We start from the raw sequence: 14,289 nt of genomic DNA on the forward strand, positions 1-14,289 counted from the left end.
ACCCGCCCCATCACGAGACAACCCGCCAGGGACGGGGTCAGCAAGACGGGCTCAGGATGGCAACGACTTGTTACTTTACGCCGCCCAGCACCTACGGCGTCCGAATTGGGCGTTGAGATACCCGGATACATCTTACCTTGAAGAGGCGTTTGGAGTCGGGAGTTACTTGATCTTTAAGCTCGAAGATTCGCACGGCAAGCTCCAGTCTGAGGCAGCGGGAGCGTCCGAATGGGGTCTTTTGAGGAAATGCCTGTCGGAAGAGCAGCCAATTGTTTGGCTCTGGTTTCCGGGGATAGATATGTTTTTCTCGTTAAAGGGCGGGCGGCCATGAATGTCTTTTGCGATGACATCATCGGCGATTGTTGCGCTCTCGCGGGGGGGGGGTTGGGGCGGATTTGCCATGGCATGTGGCTTGCATAATGCAATGGGAGCATGGGAGCATGCACTACAGATTCCAGCCTCTACGGCTCCGGCCCGTTGGGTCGGGGCCAAGTCTTTGGACAGAAATTTTGTTTAGCCGTCACGGTTGTTGCTTGGGTATGCATTAGATTGGACTCTCTCTGCCAGCTTTCCGTCTGTTTTCAGCGTGTCTTTGATCCAAGCCACGCTGCGTGCATGGAAACATGGTGAGGATGGCGAGTTCAAGGAGGGAGAGGAGAATGCTCGGCAGATTCCTGTGCAGCAAACAAAATCGACGACGATAGAGAGGGTTCCGACATTTCAAGTCATGCTTGCCTGGCAGCGGTTCAATGTATGTGTGCGTGTTCGTGTGCATTTTCCATGAGCAACAGAAACCTTACTCCCCAGGAGCGTGAGACACAGACATACATAAGCACACATACCCCTTATTTTGCTTACAGTTACAACCGCGAACTTGAAGGAAAACAAAGCCATATATACGCGACGGGGGTATCTCCGATCTACATAGGCATATCGCTACGTCTTTCTATGCGGCCTACGGCCCATCTCTTCCTTCTTCTTCTTCTTCTTCTTCTCCCCCAAAGTCCTCGTCAATCTTTTCCCTGAGCCATTCCGCAATCACCTGTTCCGCCTCCCCCTCCAAACCAAGACCCTCTTCAAAAGAAAAGGAGGAAGGGGAGGAGGGGAGGGAAACCTCGAACGTCTGCACCCGCCTCTCAATCTCCTTCCACCGGTCCTCCTCCCCGTCCGCCACCCCCTCCCCTTCCTCCTTCATCGCGTTGGCGCCCGCAGTGATGTCCTTCCGGGGAAACTGTTTCCCCGGCCGACCGGTCCCGCCACCGCGGCGCCTGAGCTCGTGCAGGTCCAGGCTGCGCATCATCAGCCCCGCCAGCTCGGCGGTCTGCGCGGCGAAGCTGTTCCTGCCCTGTTTCCTTCTGCTTCTGCTGCTGCTGCTGCTGTCGCTGAAACCCGCCGGGGGACGTGGCCCGTATTGAGGGGAGGAGTAGAGGAAGAGGGCGCGGGGCAGGCGGAGGGTGGAGTCGCGGGGTGGGAAGACGAGGTAGCTCTTCCGCGGGGGTTTCTGCTGCTTGGCGAGGTGGGCCGCCCTGGAGAGGAGCTCCGCGGCCGTCTCGCCGTCTCCTTCTTCGCCGCCGCCTCCTCCCCATTCTGCGGAGGTGGATGGGGAGGGGGAGCGGTTGGCGAGGGCGTCGATTGCGGCGGTGAACTCGGACGAGAGCGTGCTGACGGGAGCGGAGGCGGAGAGCGGAGTGGTGAAGTCGTCGGGCACGTGGAGATTGGCGGAGTGGAAGAAGAAGCAGGCGGACGCGAAGGGGTCAAAGAGGTTGGAGGGATCGGCGAACAGGCCGGGGGCGTGATGTTTGAGGTCGGTGAAGATGCCTTCTTCTTCGATAGCGTCCTCGTTGAGGTTGACGAACGCGGACGCTAGGCCGCGCCTTCTTCTCCTCCTCGAGCTGGACTCGCTCCTGAGCCTCTGGACGGGATGATCGGGTAGGAACATGGTCCAGTTATAGATGCCATTGTAGGCTATCAGACCACGGACGGTCATGGGCCGGGGCGGGGCAGGGACGTGGGACTCGGTGAGTGCTAGACCGGCGGCGAGGCTGGCGCCGAGGTAGGAGCCGTATACGTAGGCGTGACGAGGCTTTGCAGATGCATCGGTGCCGGACCCGAGATTGTTCATGATCCAGGAGTATCCAAAGTTGACGTCGTGGAGCGGAGTGGGCCAGTGAAGGGGATGCTCTGGCCGCTCATCTCCCTTCTGTTCCTGTCCCTGCCAGCGGTAGTTGATGACGGCGGTCGGATAGTCCTGGAAACATGACGGGAGCTGGTTGGCGGAGCTGGTCTCCTGCCGAGAGAATGGCGGAAGGACAATGACCAAGGGAGTGCTGGGATCGTGGTTGGAGATGTTGTGGAGGCTGTTGCGCTGTTTAGACGAGGCTCTCTCGCTCACTCACTTTGCTCACGAGAAAAGCCTGGAATCCAGCTCACCTCACAGTAATGTGGCCCGCGGATGCACATGGGACTCGGACATGTTCAACCGACGGATGGGTGCTCAGGAGCCTTGGTCGCCCGAGCCATTGAGGAGTTGCGACGGCACGCCAGCGCACTCTTGTTAGACACGACCATCGCGACATGTCTGCCGTTTCCGTGTTTTGATGGCCAGGTCCAAATAGAGGTGATAGCAAATCCTGGTCTCATTGCATTCTCGATTCCGAATGTTAGGGGAGGAGCATGGGATTGTTTTACAAAACAGGAATCCGCTGGCGCTGAGAGTAGATCCAAGTGAGCCCAGTCTTGCATCTCAATGCAGATTTGGGTGGAATTGGACCCGAAACCCAGACGCCCCAACAATGTTTCGATCGAATCGGGATAGATAGATGTGGTTTGGGACCGTTTGGGACCGTTTGGGACCGTTTGGGACGGCCTACGCGAGAAGAAGCTCAGAGCTGCACCTGCATCGACCAAGCTTAGCCAATCACAGGCCGCCATTGGCAGAAGAAGGACCTGAATTTCGTTTGGTTAGTACCTTGCAGGCCTGCAACCACTGCAGACGCCGTGGGTAATTTGCAAACACCGCCCGTAACGGCATCTCACCGAACAAGCGATGGAACTGGACGAAATGCACCCAACTTGATCGTCGCCTATATAGCTACTTATGTCGTCTGCTATCCCCAGGCTGCGAGCTGGCGTACGCTGAAGCTGCAGACCACCATGTTTCTTCCATACCTGTTGGTCGAAACCGTGATATATTCTGCAAAAGTCGCAGGCTGGTCATTCTCGCGGCGGTTTTATTAGGCCTCCATGAAGCCCTTTATCCGGGTTTCGGCGGCCTTGACATCTGCTGCTTCTTCTTGGAGAAAGAAGATCACAGCATTTCGATAGTGCCACTGCTCAATGGCTACTATGCGAAGCAAACCTGTATCTGGTACGAAATGATAATCCTCGAGATCTTGCCTTGTCTTCTAACCCTTCCCAACCGCCTTGCTTTGTAAGATCCCGCAAGACCGAACGCCATACGCCATGAATAATAGATGTTAATAGGAGGAATGGATCGCATCGTCTATCTGAGCGAGGAAGCCGTTGTGTTTGTCGCAATTTCCTCCAAGGAGCCGAGGAATTGACCGGCGAGTTGGTCGTAGGAGGAGACCACGAACCCAACAACTTCGCCAAACGCTAGTAATCCGATGTTTCGGAAAATGGAAGGAGGGAGTCCGTATGAGCCCATAATTAAAGAAGCCGTCGGGAAGACAACGAACGGCCACCAACTCCGGGCTACGCGGCTTGCAAAGAGCGACTCGTTCATCGAAGTCGCCACGGCGGCTGTCTCCTCCAAGGAGTCGAGGATATCGTTTGTGATGTTGCTGACCTGCTTGAGCATGCTGGAGTGGTCTTCAAACTTTGTCGCGAGCTCTTCGGTTGCCGTGCTCAGGCGCTCCATGCCTTGCTCGAGAGTCTCTTGGCGATGGGCGAGCACGGTGGTTTGGTGATGGGAGAGTTGCTGGATGGGTCAGCAGGGGGGCGCCAAGAACGTTCAGGCCTTGACTCACGAGTTGCTGCTGGAGAGAAGTGGACGAGGCAATCGCTGACGAGACAACCTCTATCAGCGCGTTCATGTCATCGTTGATTCGCTGCGATGCTTGTTGCACCGACGTCTCATGGGCGAAAGCAAGCTGAGAGTTGCTGTCAAGAACGTTCCCGACCAACAGCCCTAGCAGCTGCTGCAAGTTCTCTGCGTGATGAAGGCCATCGCGGTAGGATTCGGATGTCTTCTTCAGTGCTAGCTCCAGATCCTCGGAGAGGAAGCTTTCTAATCTTGCCAAACCTTCGCTCAAGCGGTTGAGTTGTGGTTTGAGCCGGTCAAGCTTTTCTGCCGACTGCCGCGCGCGACTGTCAAGCTCATCCATGCGCTTTTGAAGCTCAGACTCGACGCCGTCGGTAAGCCGGGCTATGACTCTTGTGAGTCGCTGGTAGAGCAAAATATGCTGGGCTAGACAACGGTTAGGCACGTCTGACTACGAGCCTCTTCGGAAAAATAACCCACCCTTTTCGTTGTCTGCTCTCGCAGCCTCGCAGAACCGCAGCGCCTTGTGACGATAGCTCACCCAGGTGCTCCAAGCAGCGTCCGACGCCGCCAGTCCTGAGAGGCAGAGACCAATCTCGCCCGGGCTCACATGCAGCTGGGGTTCATTCCTTATGGCGATTTGGCTGAGGGACGGTTCACGGAACTTTGCGCACTCTTTCGGTATCGTGAAGCTGCCGCGCTCCAGGTCGCAGATGGCTAAGCTGGCGGCGTACGAGTCGACAAAGTCGCGAACCTTGCGGCCGCTGTCGGTGAGGATCGTCGCTTCGTCCTTGCCATCCACGAGCTCGCAGTTGTTTACGAGAAGACGAGCAGCGACGCGATGGCAAAGCGGTTCCGACTCAAGTTCCTGGAGCTCGCTCAGTGCTACAGCGTAAATGTTGGGCAACCGGGACTTTTGCAGCATTTCGGAGGGCTTGTCAGAGTTCGTTGCGACTGCGAAATTAGCTGAGACGCACAAACTAGGAATTTGGGGAAATACGTACAGGATCCTGCATTTCTTGCGCTTCTCCAAGAGACACTGCTGATGCAGGGGACCCAGAGAACCAGAAGGACTAAGAAGGAGTGCATGTTGGTCGTCCTTTGTTGCTTACGCGAGCAAGTCGCAAGTCAAGTGAAGTCAACGAGAGTGTGTTCAAAGAAGGCGGGTGTGTTGGTGTTTCGGCTTTCAGAACAATATACGATGATGGACCGGAAAGGCTTGTGATGGGTGTTAAGGAAGAAAGGGAAGGGCGGAAGTCGGGCAGTGGGAAGATTCGTGGGAGTCCATGGCGACAATTCGGGAAGGAGCATCCTGGATGGGTTTGGGACGTCGGACTTTTTGGCGGCCAAAATTGTTGGATGGCCATGTCGTGAGTGATTTGAGGCTGTATTTCGTTCTTCGTGCGTCCTAGACAAGGTGTAACCCACGAACGATACTGCAACCTTGGCCGCCTCAACTGGAACATCGTGAAGAGCGTAGAACCAGGCGATTCTCGTGTTCAAATCATGAACTATCCACCTTTTAGTGTACGACAATTACAGTAGGACTACAGCACGGAATAGAGGATTGAAAAGAGGTTTCTAGCTGCCAATTTTGGAATCCCGCGACTGAACATGTCAGCACAGTGATGCTAGTGAAGGGTGAGGCGTGAACGGCAGGAGACCCCTAAGGAAAAATAAAGAGTGTTTGGGCCATGGTACGAGATCAAATTTAAATGTTAACTTTGCTCAGACGGGCATCGACAAATCACGAAGGCAGCCTGGCTCAGATCGCAAACAATGTAATTCGGCAGTTGGCGATGGTCTTGTGGTGGAGAGAGACATCCCCTGAGCGGATGAGTCAGCAAGTGACCCACATCTGCAGTGGCACCGCCCGATGCTTTACCGGGGCTGGATCTTTTTTGAGCTGCAGCAGCATTAATCGCATCAAGAGCGAGTCGCACCGCGTCGCGAGTTGCCAGTCCGCCGTCACCCACAATGCTCGCCGTAAGGACAGGGCGACAGGCCCTGCAGAGGGCACTGGCCGCCACTCCCTCCTCGGCCGTCACCCTACCCGGCTTCCTCGTCCCTGCGTTCCAGACGCCGACGGCGCGAAACTTCTCGGCGACGACACACCGGCCCTCCAAGCTTGGGAGGACACCGCTCTCGGTGCCGCCCGGCGTGGAACTCCAGATAAGCGAACCGTATATCAAAAAGAACATGACGTCGTATCTGAAGACGTACAAGAGGAACATCACAGTGACGGGGCCGTTGGGTGAGCCGAACGAGTCCCATGCCCGGGCGAAGCGCTGGGAAGATAGCCACTGGTCGGCATGCTGACCTGTTACAGGGACGCTGAACCTGGAGATTCCCGATTACATCAACGTCAACCACGATCCGGCCGCTAGGAGGGTAGAGCTCAGCGTGAAGGACCAGAACCAGAGGAACCAGCGAGAGATGTGGGGTACGGACCATTGGAACGGACGAGCCGAGCAACCGGAGAAGGTGGGCTGACAGACCGATCAATAGGCACCACATGGTCGTACCTTAACAACTACATCATGGGCGTGTCAGAAGGGCACACCGCCGTTCTCCGCCTCGTGGGTATCGGCTACAGGGCGACGGTCGAGCCGCGGCCCGAGATGGAGGAGTACCCCGGGCAACAATTCGTCTGCCTCAAGCTGGGCTTTTCGCACCCGGTCGAGATGGGCCTGCCCGAAGGCGTGAAGGCTAGCGCGCCGCAGCCGACAAGAGTACTGCTCGAGGGCATCGACAAGGAGAAGATCATGCAGTTTGCCGCCAAGATCCGCAGGTGGAGGGTGCCCGAGCCGTACAAGGGCAAGGGAATCTTCATCAACGACGAGACCATCAAGCTGAAGCAAAAGAAGATCAAATAGACGGAGACATTGGTGGTCAGTATGTGTGTGTATGTCTAACTATATTCTCCGCCGCCGGGATATTTTTTTTGGGTGGCGCTGTATCTTGTGTCTGTGCCATAGATATGTACTGTACATTATTGGGGCGTTCAGATGGACAAGAAAGACTTGGCTTCATTTCAGCCCGAGCACTTCCTGTACGACCTCGAGAACGCGACCGTGGACTGCGGCGGGAGCGGCGATCACGCCGCTGTTGGTCGCCAGCGTCCTGCCGACGCCAAAGTCGAGACGCTGCCCCTTGGTGTCGGTGACCTGGCCACCCGCTTCCCGAACGATCAGGTCCCCGGCCGCATGATCCCAGATCTTCTCTTGGTACGTCTTGGAGGTCGGCAGGCGTAGGTAGATGTCGCCAGCGCCGCGGGCGATCGAGCCGTACTTGGCCTGCGAGTCCATCCTGACGCTGGGCTTGGTGATGCCCAGCCTCTGGGCGATCTGCGCGGCCTCGGACTGGTTCGAGTGGCCGGACTCGACGCTCTCGCAGAAGCTGGCGCTCGCCATGTCGGTGACCTCCTTCATCTTGATCCGCTTCCCCTGCGCGAGCCCGCCGGTCCCCAGCGGCCGGCTCGTCGCACCCTGGCCCGCCACGGCCGAGAAGAGGACGCCCCTCCCCTCCGCGTCCGTCTGGTTGGCCCCGATATCCGCCGCCAACGGCGCCTCGTCGTCGACCGGCAGGTTGGGGCACCCCAGCACGCCCACCTTGACGTCCCCGTCCTCCAGCAGCGCCAGCGCCAGCGCGTACTGCCCGCCCCTCAGGAACCCCTTGGTCCCGTCGATCGGGTCGATCGTCCACACCCGCCCCTTCCTGCCTCCCGGGCTCCGCCCCAGGTCGAGGACCTCGAGCAGGTCGTCCACATCCCTCACCCCGCCGCCCAGCAGCCGCTCCGCCGCGTCGTCCTCCAGCTTGGTGTCCCGAACGAGCCCCCAGATCAGCTCGCGCAGCTTGTCGTCGCCGCGCAGCTGCGCGGCCTCCTCCTCGGCCACAATGGCGTCGCCGGGGAAGTTGGCGCGCAGCGCGGCGATGATGAGCGCCTGAGCGCCAAAGTCGCCAATCGTGACGGGCGAGGCGTCGTCCTTGGAGACGGTCCCCTTGGCCTTCTCGTGGAAGACGCGCTTGGTGAGGATCGCGGCGCGCTGCACGGCCAGCTGGGCGATCTCGAGCTCACGCGCGTAAGGGGAAGCCATTCTGGTGTTGGTGGTGGTAGTGGGGCTGGCGGTGGTGATGGCGGGGTGGACCGTTGAAGAGGGGCGAGGGAAGTTGTGGTTGAGGTGGTTTAGAATGAGACCCAGGCGCCGGAGGATCGAGGTGCTGGTGATGTTTGTGAAGACCGCCAGGACGAGAATGATCAAGGAAAAAATCGAGATGGGATGGAGGGTCAGTCTAGACCTGCGTCGTCTCCAAGAGGCGGCAGTTGATGGTTTCTTCTTGGGGGCGCTCATCAATCCTTGTCGGCAATGTGAGAGATTAAGTGACGTTTTGGCCCGCTTACTGTGTACTGTTTCTGCCCTCGTGTGGCTTTTCTCCGCACCGCTCACAGCAACAGATGCGGGCGGTGAAACTATGCATATATAGAAATAGATACCAGTGCGTGACTTTGATCACACAGTAATTCTTCTGGTGCCCTGCTTCCTTGCCGTTCACTTCTTTCGTTGCCCGACTCTCGCAGCCGCTAAAAAAGTACTGTGGTACATTGCATGTAATTACCTTACGGGTTACAGAGTACCGACTGGCAGGTGCCAACAGCGATATCTAAAGGCACGCCATACCCAGATCGGCGTAGTGGAGCTTATCGAACTTGACGATCCGTATCCTCCCTACTGATCTTTGTTCATGCGATGTCAAGAACAAAAGATTCAGAACTATAGACATTTGGCATTCATTTAGCGGCCCAGGAAGTTCCTTTTCATTCTCTTTTCCCCTATCCTCTCGTCTAGTTAGGCACGGGTCGTTTTACGTCTTCTCTCTACTTTGGCTGCGCGGTCCTTCATTGGGAATCTCTTTAAGTGTATCCGCTGACAGCATGGAAAGTTTACTTGTACGAATAAGCACGATCCTACAAGGAAATGTTGACACATACTAGACAATACAGCAAATATCACTTATCCTCATCTCTTAAGTAATGCGAAGAGATAGTCCAGGGAGGCAGGAATGGGCATTTGTAGGTGGCAATTTATCTTAACAACCGCCTAGTACCTCTGTATATATGTGTCATATCAGCAACTGCTGAATATGGAACCTGATTATCATGCCGACCCGAACTACCTAGGAGCTTACTATATATAACGATGTTTATAAAAGGCAAAATAGCTAACCGTATGTGTAGCACGCGTCTAGAGTAATGTAGGGTGATCTACATCGGGAGTCAAGACACCAAAGGAAGCAAGATACGTCGACCCAGACGATGTAATTACGTATAAGTCTGTCACAGATATTCAACGATATGACAGTTAGAGAAGCTTGTTCGAGACCAGCGATATCAAGATTCTCATTGGATGCCTAGTCCTCATTTTCACCCCTCGAACAGGAGCGAACTGTGTAATTAAGCGTTCTCGATTTTCCACGGAAACATGCAAAGTTCCCGAATAAGTAGTTACAGATCTGTCTCTGAGAAAAAGAAGAATTTACTAGAGACTTAACTTTTACGCCTGTAATTTTGGCCGAGCACAGCACAGCACATGACATTTTCATTCAGTTCGTAGCAGCTTCACAGTTTGCCTTGATACGGCGTCCGTCCCTTGGGTTGTTTCCCCTGATAAGACGAAGTGGTCTTGGGACCCCTCAAGATTAGAAGGGAAAATGAATTTGGAACAAGTCCTCGTTGTGAACCTTGACATATCAAAAGCACTCCGTTCCCTCTAGCACTCCATCGCGGTCCATGATCACGTCGCCAGAATTATACGCTAATCCTTCTACATTGATCAGAAGTGTCTCAGTTAAAGTACCTAGTATGTTCCTTTAGTTTAGTAGTATACAAGACACGATCAAGTTCCCTATCCCGCGAGTATACATGTCCACGTTCCAGGTTATGTGTCAGAATGTCTTTAAACCCCGGGAGAAGAATCTGACAACTAGGAGCAAAAAGCATGGGATAACCAGGAATCGAACCTGGGTCCTCTCGGTCGCTGTGTCTAAAACCACAACGAGAAGTACTAACCACTATACTATTATCCCTTATTTTAATTTCGTCCAAATTTGGGGTTCATCAGGGGTTGCCCAGCAGCACTGGGCGGCGTCCTTGCAATGTTTTGCAAACTAGGTCATAATTATCGATGCTCTAGACCTGCTTTCGTTGAAGGAAATGGTACCAATGATGTCATATTTCAGAAAACAACACTAAGTCGTGATGTGGAACGATGAGTAGACCGAGTTCCGCAGGTGTGAGCTGAGGAGGAGTGGTGAGGGCTGAGAACTCCAGGGTTACTTTACAGTGGGTCTCTAAGGAAAGTTTACGCTACTTATTGTAGTCTATTTTCCCTTCTCTTCACTAATCGGTATCCAGCGCGCTAGCAGATAACCAAGAAATGGTCTCACACTGAGTCGCAGCTCCCTTAGTCATACCAGATCGCGTTCATGCCGAACCCGGGCTCGGGGATGCGCACGCGCGCCACGCGGTGCAGGAACTCGTCCTTCCAGCGGTACATCTCCAGCCAGCCCTCCTGGTCGTCGGTGATGGCCATCCAGTCGTCGCTCCACGGGCAGGGCGAGACGGCGTTGCTGTGCCCGCCGCTGGTCGGGGTGGGATTGAGCAGGATCTGGCGCTCGATGCTGCCGCAGTCGCGTAGCTTAAAGGCGGCGACGTAGCCCTGCAGCTCGAACTTGTTCGCGCGCGACGAGGCAAACATGTACCGGCCGCTCGACGTCAGGGCCACCACATCGGCGCGGTACAGGCCCTTGCCCGTCTCCCTGTCCCGGGCCGGGATGCCGGGCGGGATCAGCGGGTAGCTGTGGTGGGTGTAGACGGGCATGTGGGTGGCCGGGTCGATCACGTACTCGCAGATGCGGTTGCCGGCCTCCATCAGGGCGTACAGATAATTGCCGGACGGGTGTATAGCCACCCAGCGAGGGTGGTCGCCGGGGTCGGGAGCGTCGATGCTTCCGACCAGCTCGACCTCACCAGAGGGCAGCTTGCGGTGCGTCCACAACTTGTTGGCCGTCAGGTCGGCCGAGTAAAGGTACGTCTCGGTCGGGTCGAACACCATGCCGTGAATGCCCGTATTGGGTTGGTATGGGTAGTTCTGAATGTTGGTCTCGAGTTTGCCCGTCTCCGAGACGGAGAAGACGTTGCCGTAACCAGCATGGTTGTAGAAAGGGTTAGCGTAGACGGCATACGGCGGCTTCTGTGCCGCGAGCAGAAAGATCGCACGCGTGTTGGTGTTGGCGTCGTTTGCCTTGGCTAATGAAGGATGGGATGGTTAGCGGATCGGTTCGGCTACAATAATTAGATCACGACGAGATAGGGAACACACGGTCACCGCCCATGGGATGTGACGCCTCGTGAACTATTTCAGTCGGGCTCCGGACGGCAAAGCTTGACCATTTCTTCATGGCCGCGCCGTAGAGGTTCTTCCTGGCATGCTGTGTCCATAATGATTAGCAACTGCCGCGTTCACTGCGCGGTCAATCGGGGTCGTTACGTCGAAAGTCATCCATGATATCGGCTCATCGTACGGGATCTCTGTGCGCTTGACCAGCTTCAGCGTCAGGTTCTCGTCGTCAAACTGCACGGTGAAGATGGCCCCTGGCGGGGTCCAGGTGCCAATCATCAAATGGTGGAGGGGCATGGCTCGCTGTGGCGTCCGGCTGCCAGTGCCCAAAGCTGCTGGGGGAGTTGCGGAACAGTTGCTCGAAACGCAGAAACAGAGCCTTGAGGAAGGAGCAATCGTGAAGAAGCAGCGCAAATCGTACGATACAGAATTGGAGTTGAACGGGAAATCGCCATTGCTTCCCGATAGCTATCCCTCAATCTGTAGCATTTTCCCTGTCCCTTTCCCTTTCGTTTGCTACTTTCTTGGCACCTGACACCATGCTCCATGAGCGAGCTGTGTGAATCTTTTTCCCCCGGCGCGGCCTGGTTCTCGGAATTGCGACGGTGGGGTCGGCAGCAGTGGCGGTAGATGGGTGATCGCCCAGAATTCCCGCTGGCGGGTTATTCTGGCGCCCGCGCTGCTGCTCCCCCGCCACGCGACAGTGGGCGGACCCCGGCACAACCGCAGAATCTTGTTCCACATCCCTACCATGAAGTCCCGCGCGCCCATCTCGCGCCATCCCACGCGCACCCGCCCTTTGCCGGCAGGGTAAAGGCTCATCCCCGCTACCTCTCACCTACCAAGTCCTGTATGGATGTATATCCAGTACATACACGGTCGTGTGCTAGAGTATGGCGAGGGCGAACTCCTGGAGGCCGTCCACTGGACGTTCACATCATCGTCATACAGAATGGAAGAAGGCCACCGCGCGGGAAACGACGCATCGGATCTTTGGTAGAGCCATTTGAACCCGTACCGGACCACTTCCGATCCAACTTTGGGAGAGGACAGGACTTAACCGAACAACGGGCCGACGCTCTTCACCGTGGGTTACGAAGGGTCCAGCGCAGCATTCCCAGCAACCTGATGTCTCGGCTGAGGAGCGCGCTTCACCCATGGATCCCCTGCCCCGCCGGAACCCCTTGATGGAGCCCCTCGCAGGGCTAAATTTGTCCCGACTTGCCTTCCCCCCCAAACCCCACTCCCGTGATGGTGACCTGGGGACGGGCAAGCTGCCGTGACAGCACCCCGATTGATTTCAGCGGGGAAAATGATGCCACAGGGGAGCTCTGCGCCTATCACGTTGGCGGGATTCACAACCGGCCGCGATGTCTTCACTGGAGCGTAGGGCGAGGTGAGGCGACAACCCTCAACTCTATATAAATCAGAACTCCTGGCTTACTTGCTTCCCTTTCCCGCTTCCTGTTCCCATCCATCACCTTGCATACCTCTGGCCTTCTGCTTTCTGCCATTTCCTCGTCTCAAGGCTCCTGGTGTTCCTCCAAGGCTAGCCCTTCCACGACATAGCTCCCTTCCCCTGTACACCACACGCCCCAATTCTATCCTGATACGAATTTTTACCCCAAGCTTCACAATGGCCTCTGATAAGCCCTCCCACCGGTTCGACCCCAACTTCACCAAACAGGTGATTGAGGGTATGGGCCCCAACACCAGCCCTCGCGCCCGCGTGGTGCTTGGTGCCCTGATCCGCCACATCCACGACTTTGCTCGTGAGGTTGAGCTTACCATCGACGAGTGGATGGAGGGCGTCAAGTTCATCAACTCCCTGGGCGAAATCTACGTCAACAGCAACAAGACCCGCAACGAGACGCACCGCATCTGCGATATTCTCGGTCTCGAGTCGTAAGTTTTTGCCATCATTTGAACATAAATAAGGCCCACTGTTCTGACAGCCACCGCAGACTCGTTGATGAGATCGCCCACAAGATCGTCTCGGAGACCGGCTTGGACCCCACCTCGTCCTCGATCCTGGGCCCATTCTGGTCGCCTAACGCCCCTTTCCGTGAGCTAGGCGGCGTCATCTTTCAGGACGGCGTGCCGCCCGGTGGCCGCGTGGTCAAGATGCACGGCGTGATCCGCGACATCGTGACGGGCAAGCCCATCCCCAATGCCGTCTTCGACATCTGGCAGGCCTCGGCCAACGGCAAGTACGACTTCCAGGACCCGGAGAACCAGACGCCCAACAACCTGCGTGGCAAGTTCCGTGCCGATGACGAGGGCAAGTACTGGCTCTACTGCCTCCACCCGACCGCCTACTCGCTCCCGCGCGACGGGCCTTCGTGGCAGCTGCTCACCTTGATGGACCGCCACCCGATGCGCCCCGCTCATATCCACATCATGGTCACCCACCCAGAGTACCAGGGATGCACCACCCAGCTCTACCCCAGCGACGACCCGTGGATCAAGAGCGACACCGTCTTCGCGGTCAAGGATGACCTCGTCGTCACGTTCAAGCCCCTGGAAGGTGACGAGAAGGCGACGCTCGAGCTCGAGTACAACGTCAACTTGGCCCCCAAGGGCTACAAGGGCCGCATCTAGAAGGGGGAGCGATAGGCTGTGAACAGCAGCTTGGTGGATGAAGATGTCATGTTTTTTGTACATATGTTGTCCTGTATATACTCTGCTTGTGGCACTTGCCTCAACTCGGTCGAGCGGCGGTCTTAGGAAGAGAGTAGCGATTGCGTTTTTAAGGGGTGTTGGATAGTTGCCCCTTCATCTTTCAGAATCAAAGAAACGTTCATAACCAAGAGGGCTGGTGCCTGCGCCTCATTGCGAACAGGACTCTCGACTTGCTGCCTGCAGATGCCAGAGCCGTCAAGTGTCTAG

The 14,289-nt window shown here is 56.3% G+C and overlaps 8 protein-coding genes and 1 non-coding gene across 9 annotated transcripts; 3 read left to right on the forward strand and 6 right to left on the reverse strand.

Moving 5' to 3' along the window:
* Position 1: 1 nt before the first annotated feature.
* P884DRAFT_263590 (uncharacterized protein) lies at positions 2–892 on the reverse strand. The gene has a single exon (XM_069441773.1). The coding sequence runs from the start codon at positions 432–434 to the stop codon at positions 174–176; it is 261 nt and encodes an 86-aa protein (XP_069294734.1). The 5' UTR covers positions 435–892; the 3' UTR covers positions 2–173.
* Positions 893–894: 2 nt separating this feature from the next.
* P884DRAFT_249652 (uncharacterized protein) lies at positions 895–2,806 on the reverse strand. The gene is made up of 2 exons (XM_069440603.1): positions 2,431–2,806; positions 895–2,357 (listed from the first exon to the last, which is right to left on the reverse strand). The coding sequence occupies exons 1-2, from the start codon at positions 2,574–2,576 to the stop codon at positions 956–958; spliced, it is 1,548 nt and encodes a 515-aa protein (XP_069294735.1). The 5' UTR covers positions 2,577–2,806; the 3' UTR covers positions 895–955.
* Positions 2,807–3,502: 696 nt separating this feature from the next.
* P884DRAFT_249654 (uncharacterized protein) lies at positions 3,503–5,477 on the reverse strand (the record flags this gene model as incomplete). Its single annotated transcript, XM_069440604.1, has 4 exons — positions 5,008–5,477; positions 4,484–4,957; positions 3,972–4,429; positions 3,503–3,886 (listed from the first exon to the last, which is right to left on the reverse strand). Exons 1-4 carry the CDS (start codon positions 5,090–5,092, stop codon positions 3,503–3,505), a joined length of 1,401 nt encoding a protein of 466 aa, XP_069294736.1. The 5' UTR covers positions 5,093–5,477.
* Positions 5,478–5,951: 474 nt separating this feature from the next.
* P884DRAFT_249660 (mitochondrial 54S ribosomal protein uL6m) lies at positions 5,952–6,879 on the forward strand (the record flags this gene model as incomplete). The annotated part of the gene is made up of 3 exons (XM_069440605.1): positions 5,952–6,257; positions 6,333–6,446; positions 6,512–6,879. Exons 1-3 carry the CDS (start codon positions 5,981–5,983, stop codon positions 6,877–6,879), a joined length of 759 nt encoding a protein of 252 aa, XP_069294737.1. The 5' UTR covers positions 5,952–5,980.
* Positions 6,880–7,032: 153 nt separating this feature from the next.
* On the reverse strand, positions 7,033–8,100 carry P884DRAFT_280084 (uncharacterized protein; the record flags this gene model as incomplete). Its single annotated transcript, XM_069443397.1, has 1 exon — positions 7,033–8,100. The coding sequence occupies one exon, from the start codon at positions 8,098–8,100 to the stop codon at positions 7,033–7,035; it is 1,068 nt and encodes a 355-aa protein (XP_069294738.1).
* A 1,900-nt stretch (positions 8,101–10,000) lies between these two features.
* P884DRAFT_t156 lies at positions 10,001–10,087 on the reverse strand. Its single transcript has one exon. It is a non-coding gene; the product is annotated as a tRNA-His (tRNA).
* Positions 10,088–10,464: 377 nt separating this feature from the next.
* P884DRAFT_208737 (uncharacterized protein) lies at positions 10,465–11,697 on the reverse strand (the record flags this gene model as incomplete). The annotated part of the gene is made up of 3 exons (XM_069438896.1): positions 10,465–11,309; positions 11,383–11,491; positions 11,551–11,697. The coding sequence occupies 3 exons, from the start codon at positions 11,695–11,697 to the stop codon at positions 10,465–10,467; spliced, it is 1,101 nt and encodes a 366-aa protein (XP_069294739.1).
* A 333-nt stretch (positions 11,698–12,030) lies between these two features.
* On the forward strand, positions 12,031–12,400 carry P884DRAFT_314516 (uncharacterized protein; the record flags this gene model as incomplete). Its single annotated transcript, XM_069445242.1, has 2 exons — positions 12,031–12,267; positions 12,302–12,400. The coding sequence occupies 2 exons, from the start codon at positions 12,031–12,033 to the stop codon at positions 12,398–12,400; spliced, it is 336 nt and encodes a 111-aa protein (XP_069294740.1).
* Positions 12,401–13,036: 636 nt separating this feature from the next.
* On the forward strand, positions 13,037–14,001 carry P884DRAFT_208549 (Intradiol ring-cleavage dioxygenase-like protein; the record flags this gene model as incomplete). Its single annotated transcript, XM_069438882.1, has 2 exons — positions 13,037–13,305; positions 13,365–14,001. The coding sequence occupies 2 exons, from the start codon at positions 13,037–13,039 to the stop codon at positions 13,999–14,001; spliced, it is 906 nt and encodes a 301-aa protein (XP_069294741.1).
* Positions 14,002–14,289: the final 288 nt, after the last annotated feature.

Source organism: Thermothelomyces heterothallicus (assembly GCF_042370625.1).
Source record: "Thermothelomyces heterothallicus CBS 202.75 unplaced genomic scaffold P884_scaffold_26, whole genome shotgun sequence".
In the NCBI taxonomy this organism is placed as follows: Eukaryota; Fungi; Ascomycota; class Sordariomycetes; order Sordariales; family Chaetomiaceae; genus Thermothelomyces; species Thermothelomyces heterothallicus.

Coding starts and splice junctions, on each gene's coding strand:
- P884DRAFT_263590 (XM_069441773.1), bottom strand. CDS start 434: ATGCTCCCATTGCATTATGCAAGCCACATGCCATGGCAAATCCGCCCC.
- P884DRAFT_249652 (XM_069440603.1), bottom strand. CDS start 2,576: ATGTCGCGATGGTCGTGTCTAACAAGAGTGCGCTGGCGTGCCGTCGCA. Junction 2,358..2,430: donor GCGGGCCACATTACTGTGAG/GTGAGCTGGATT, acceptor ACAGCGCAACAG/CCTCCACAACATCTCCAACC.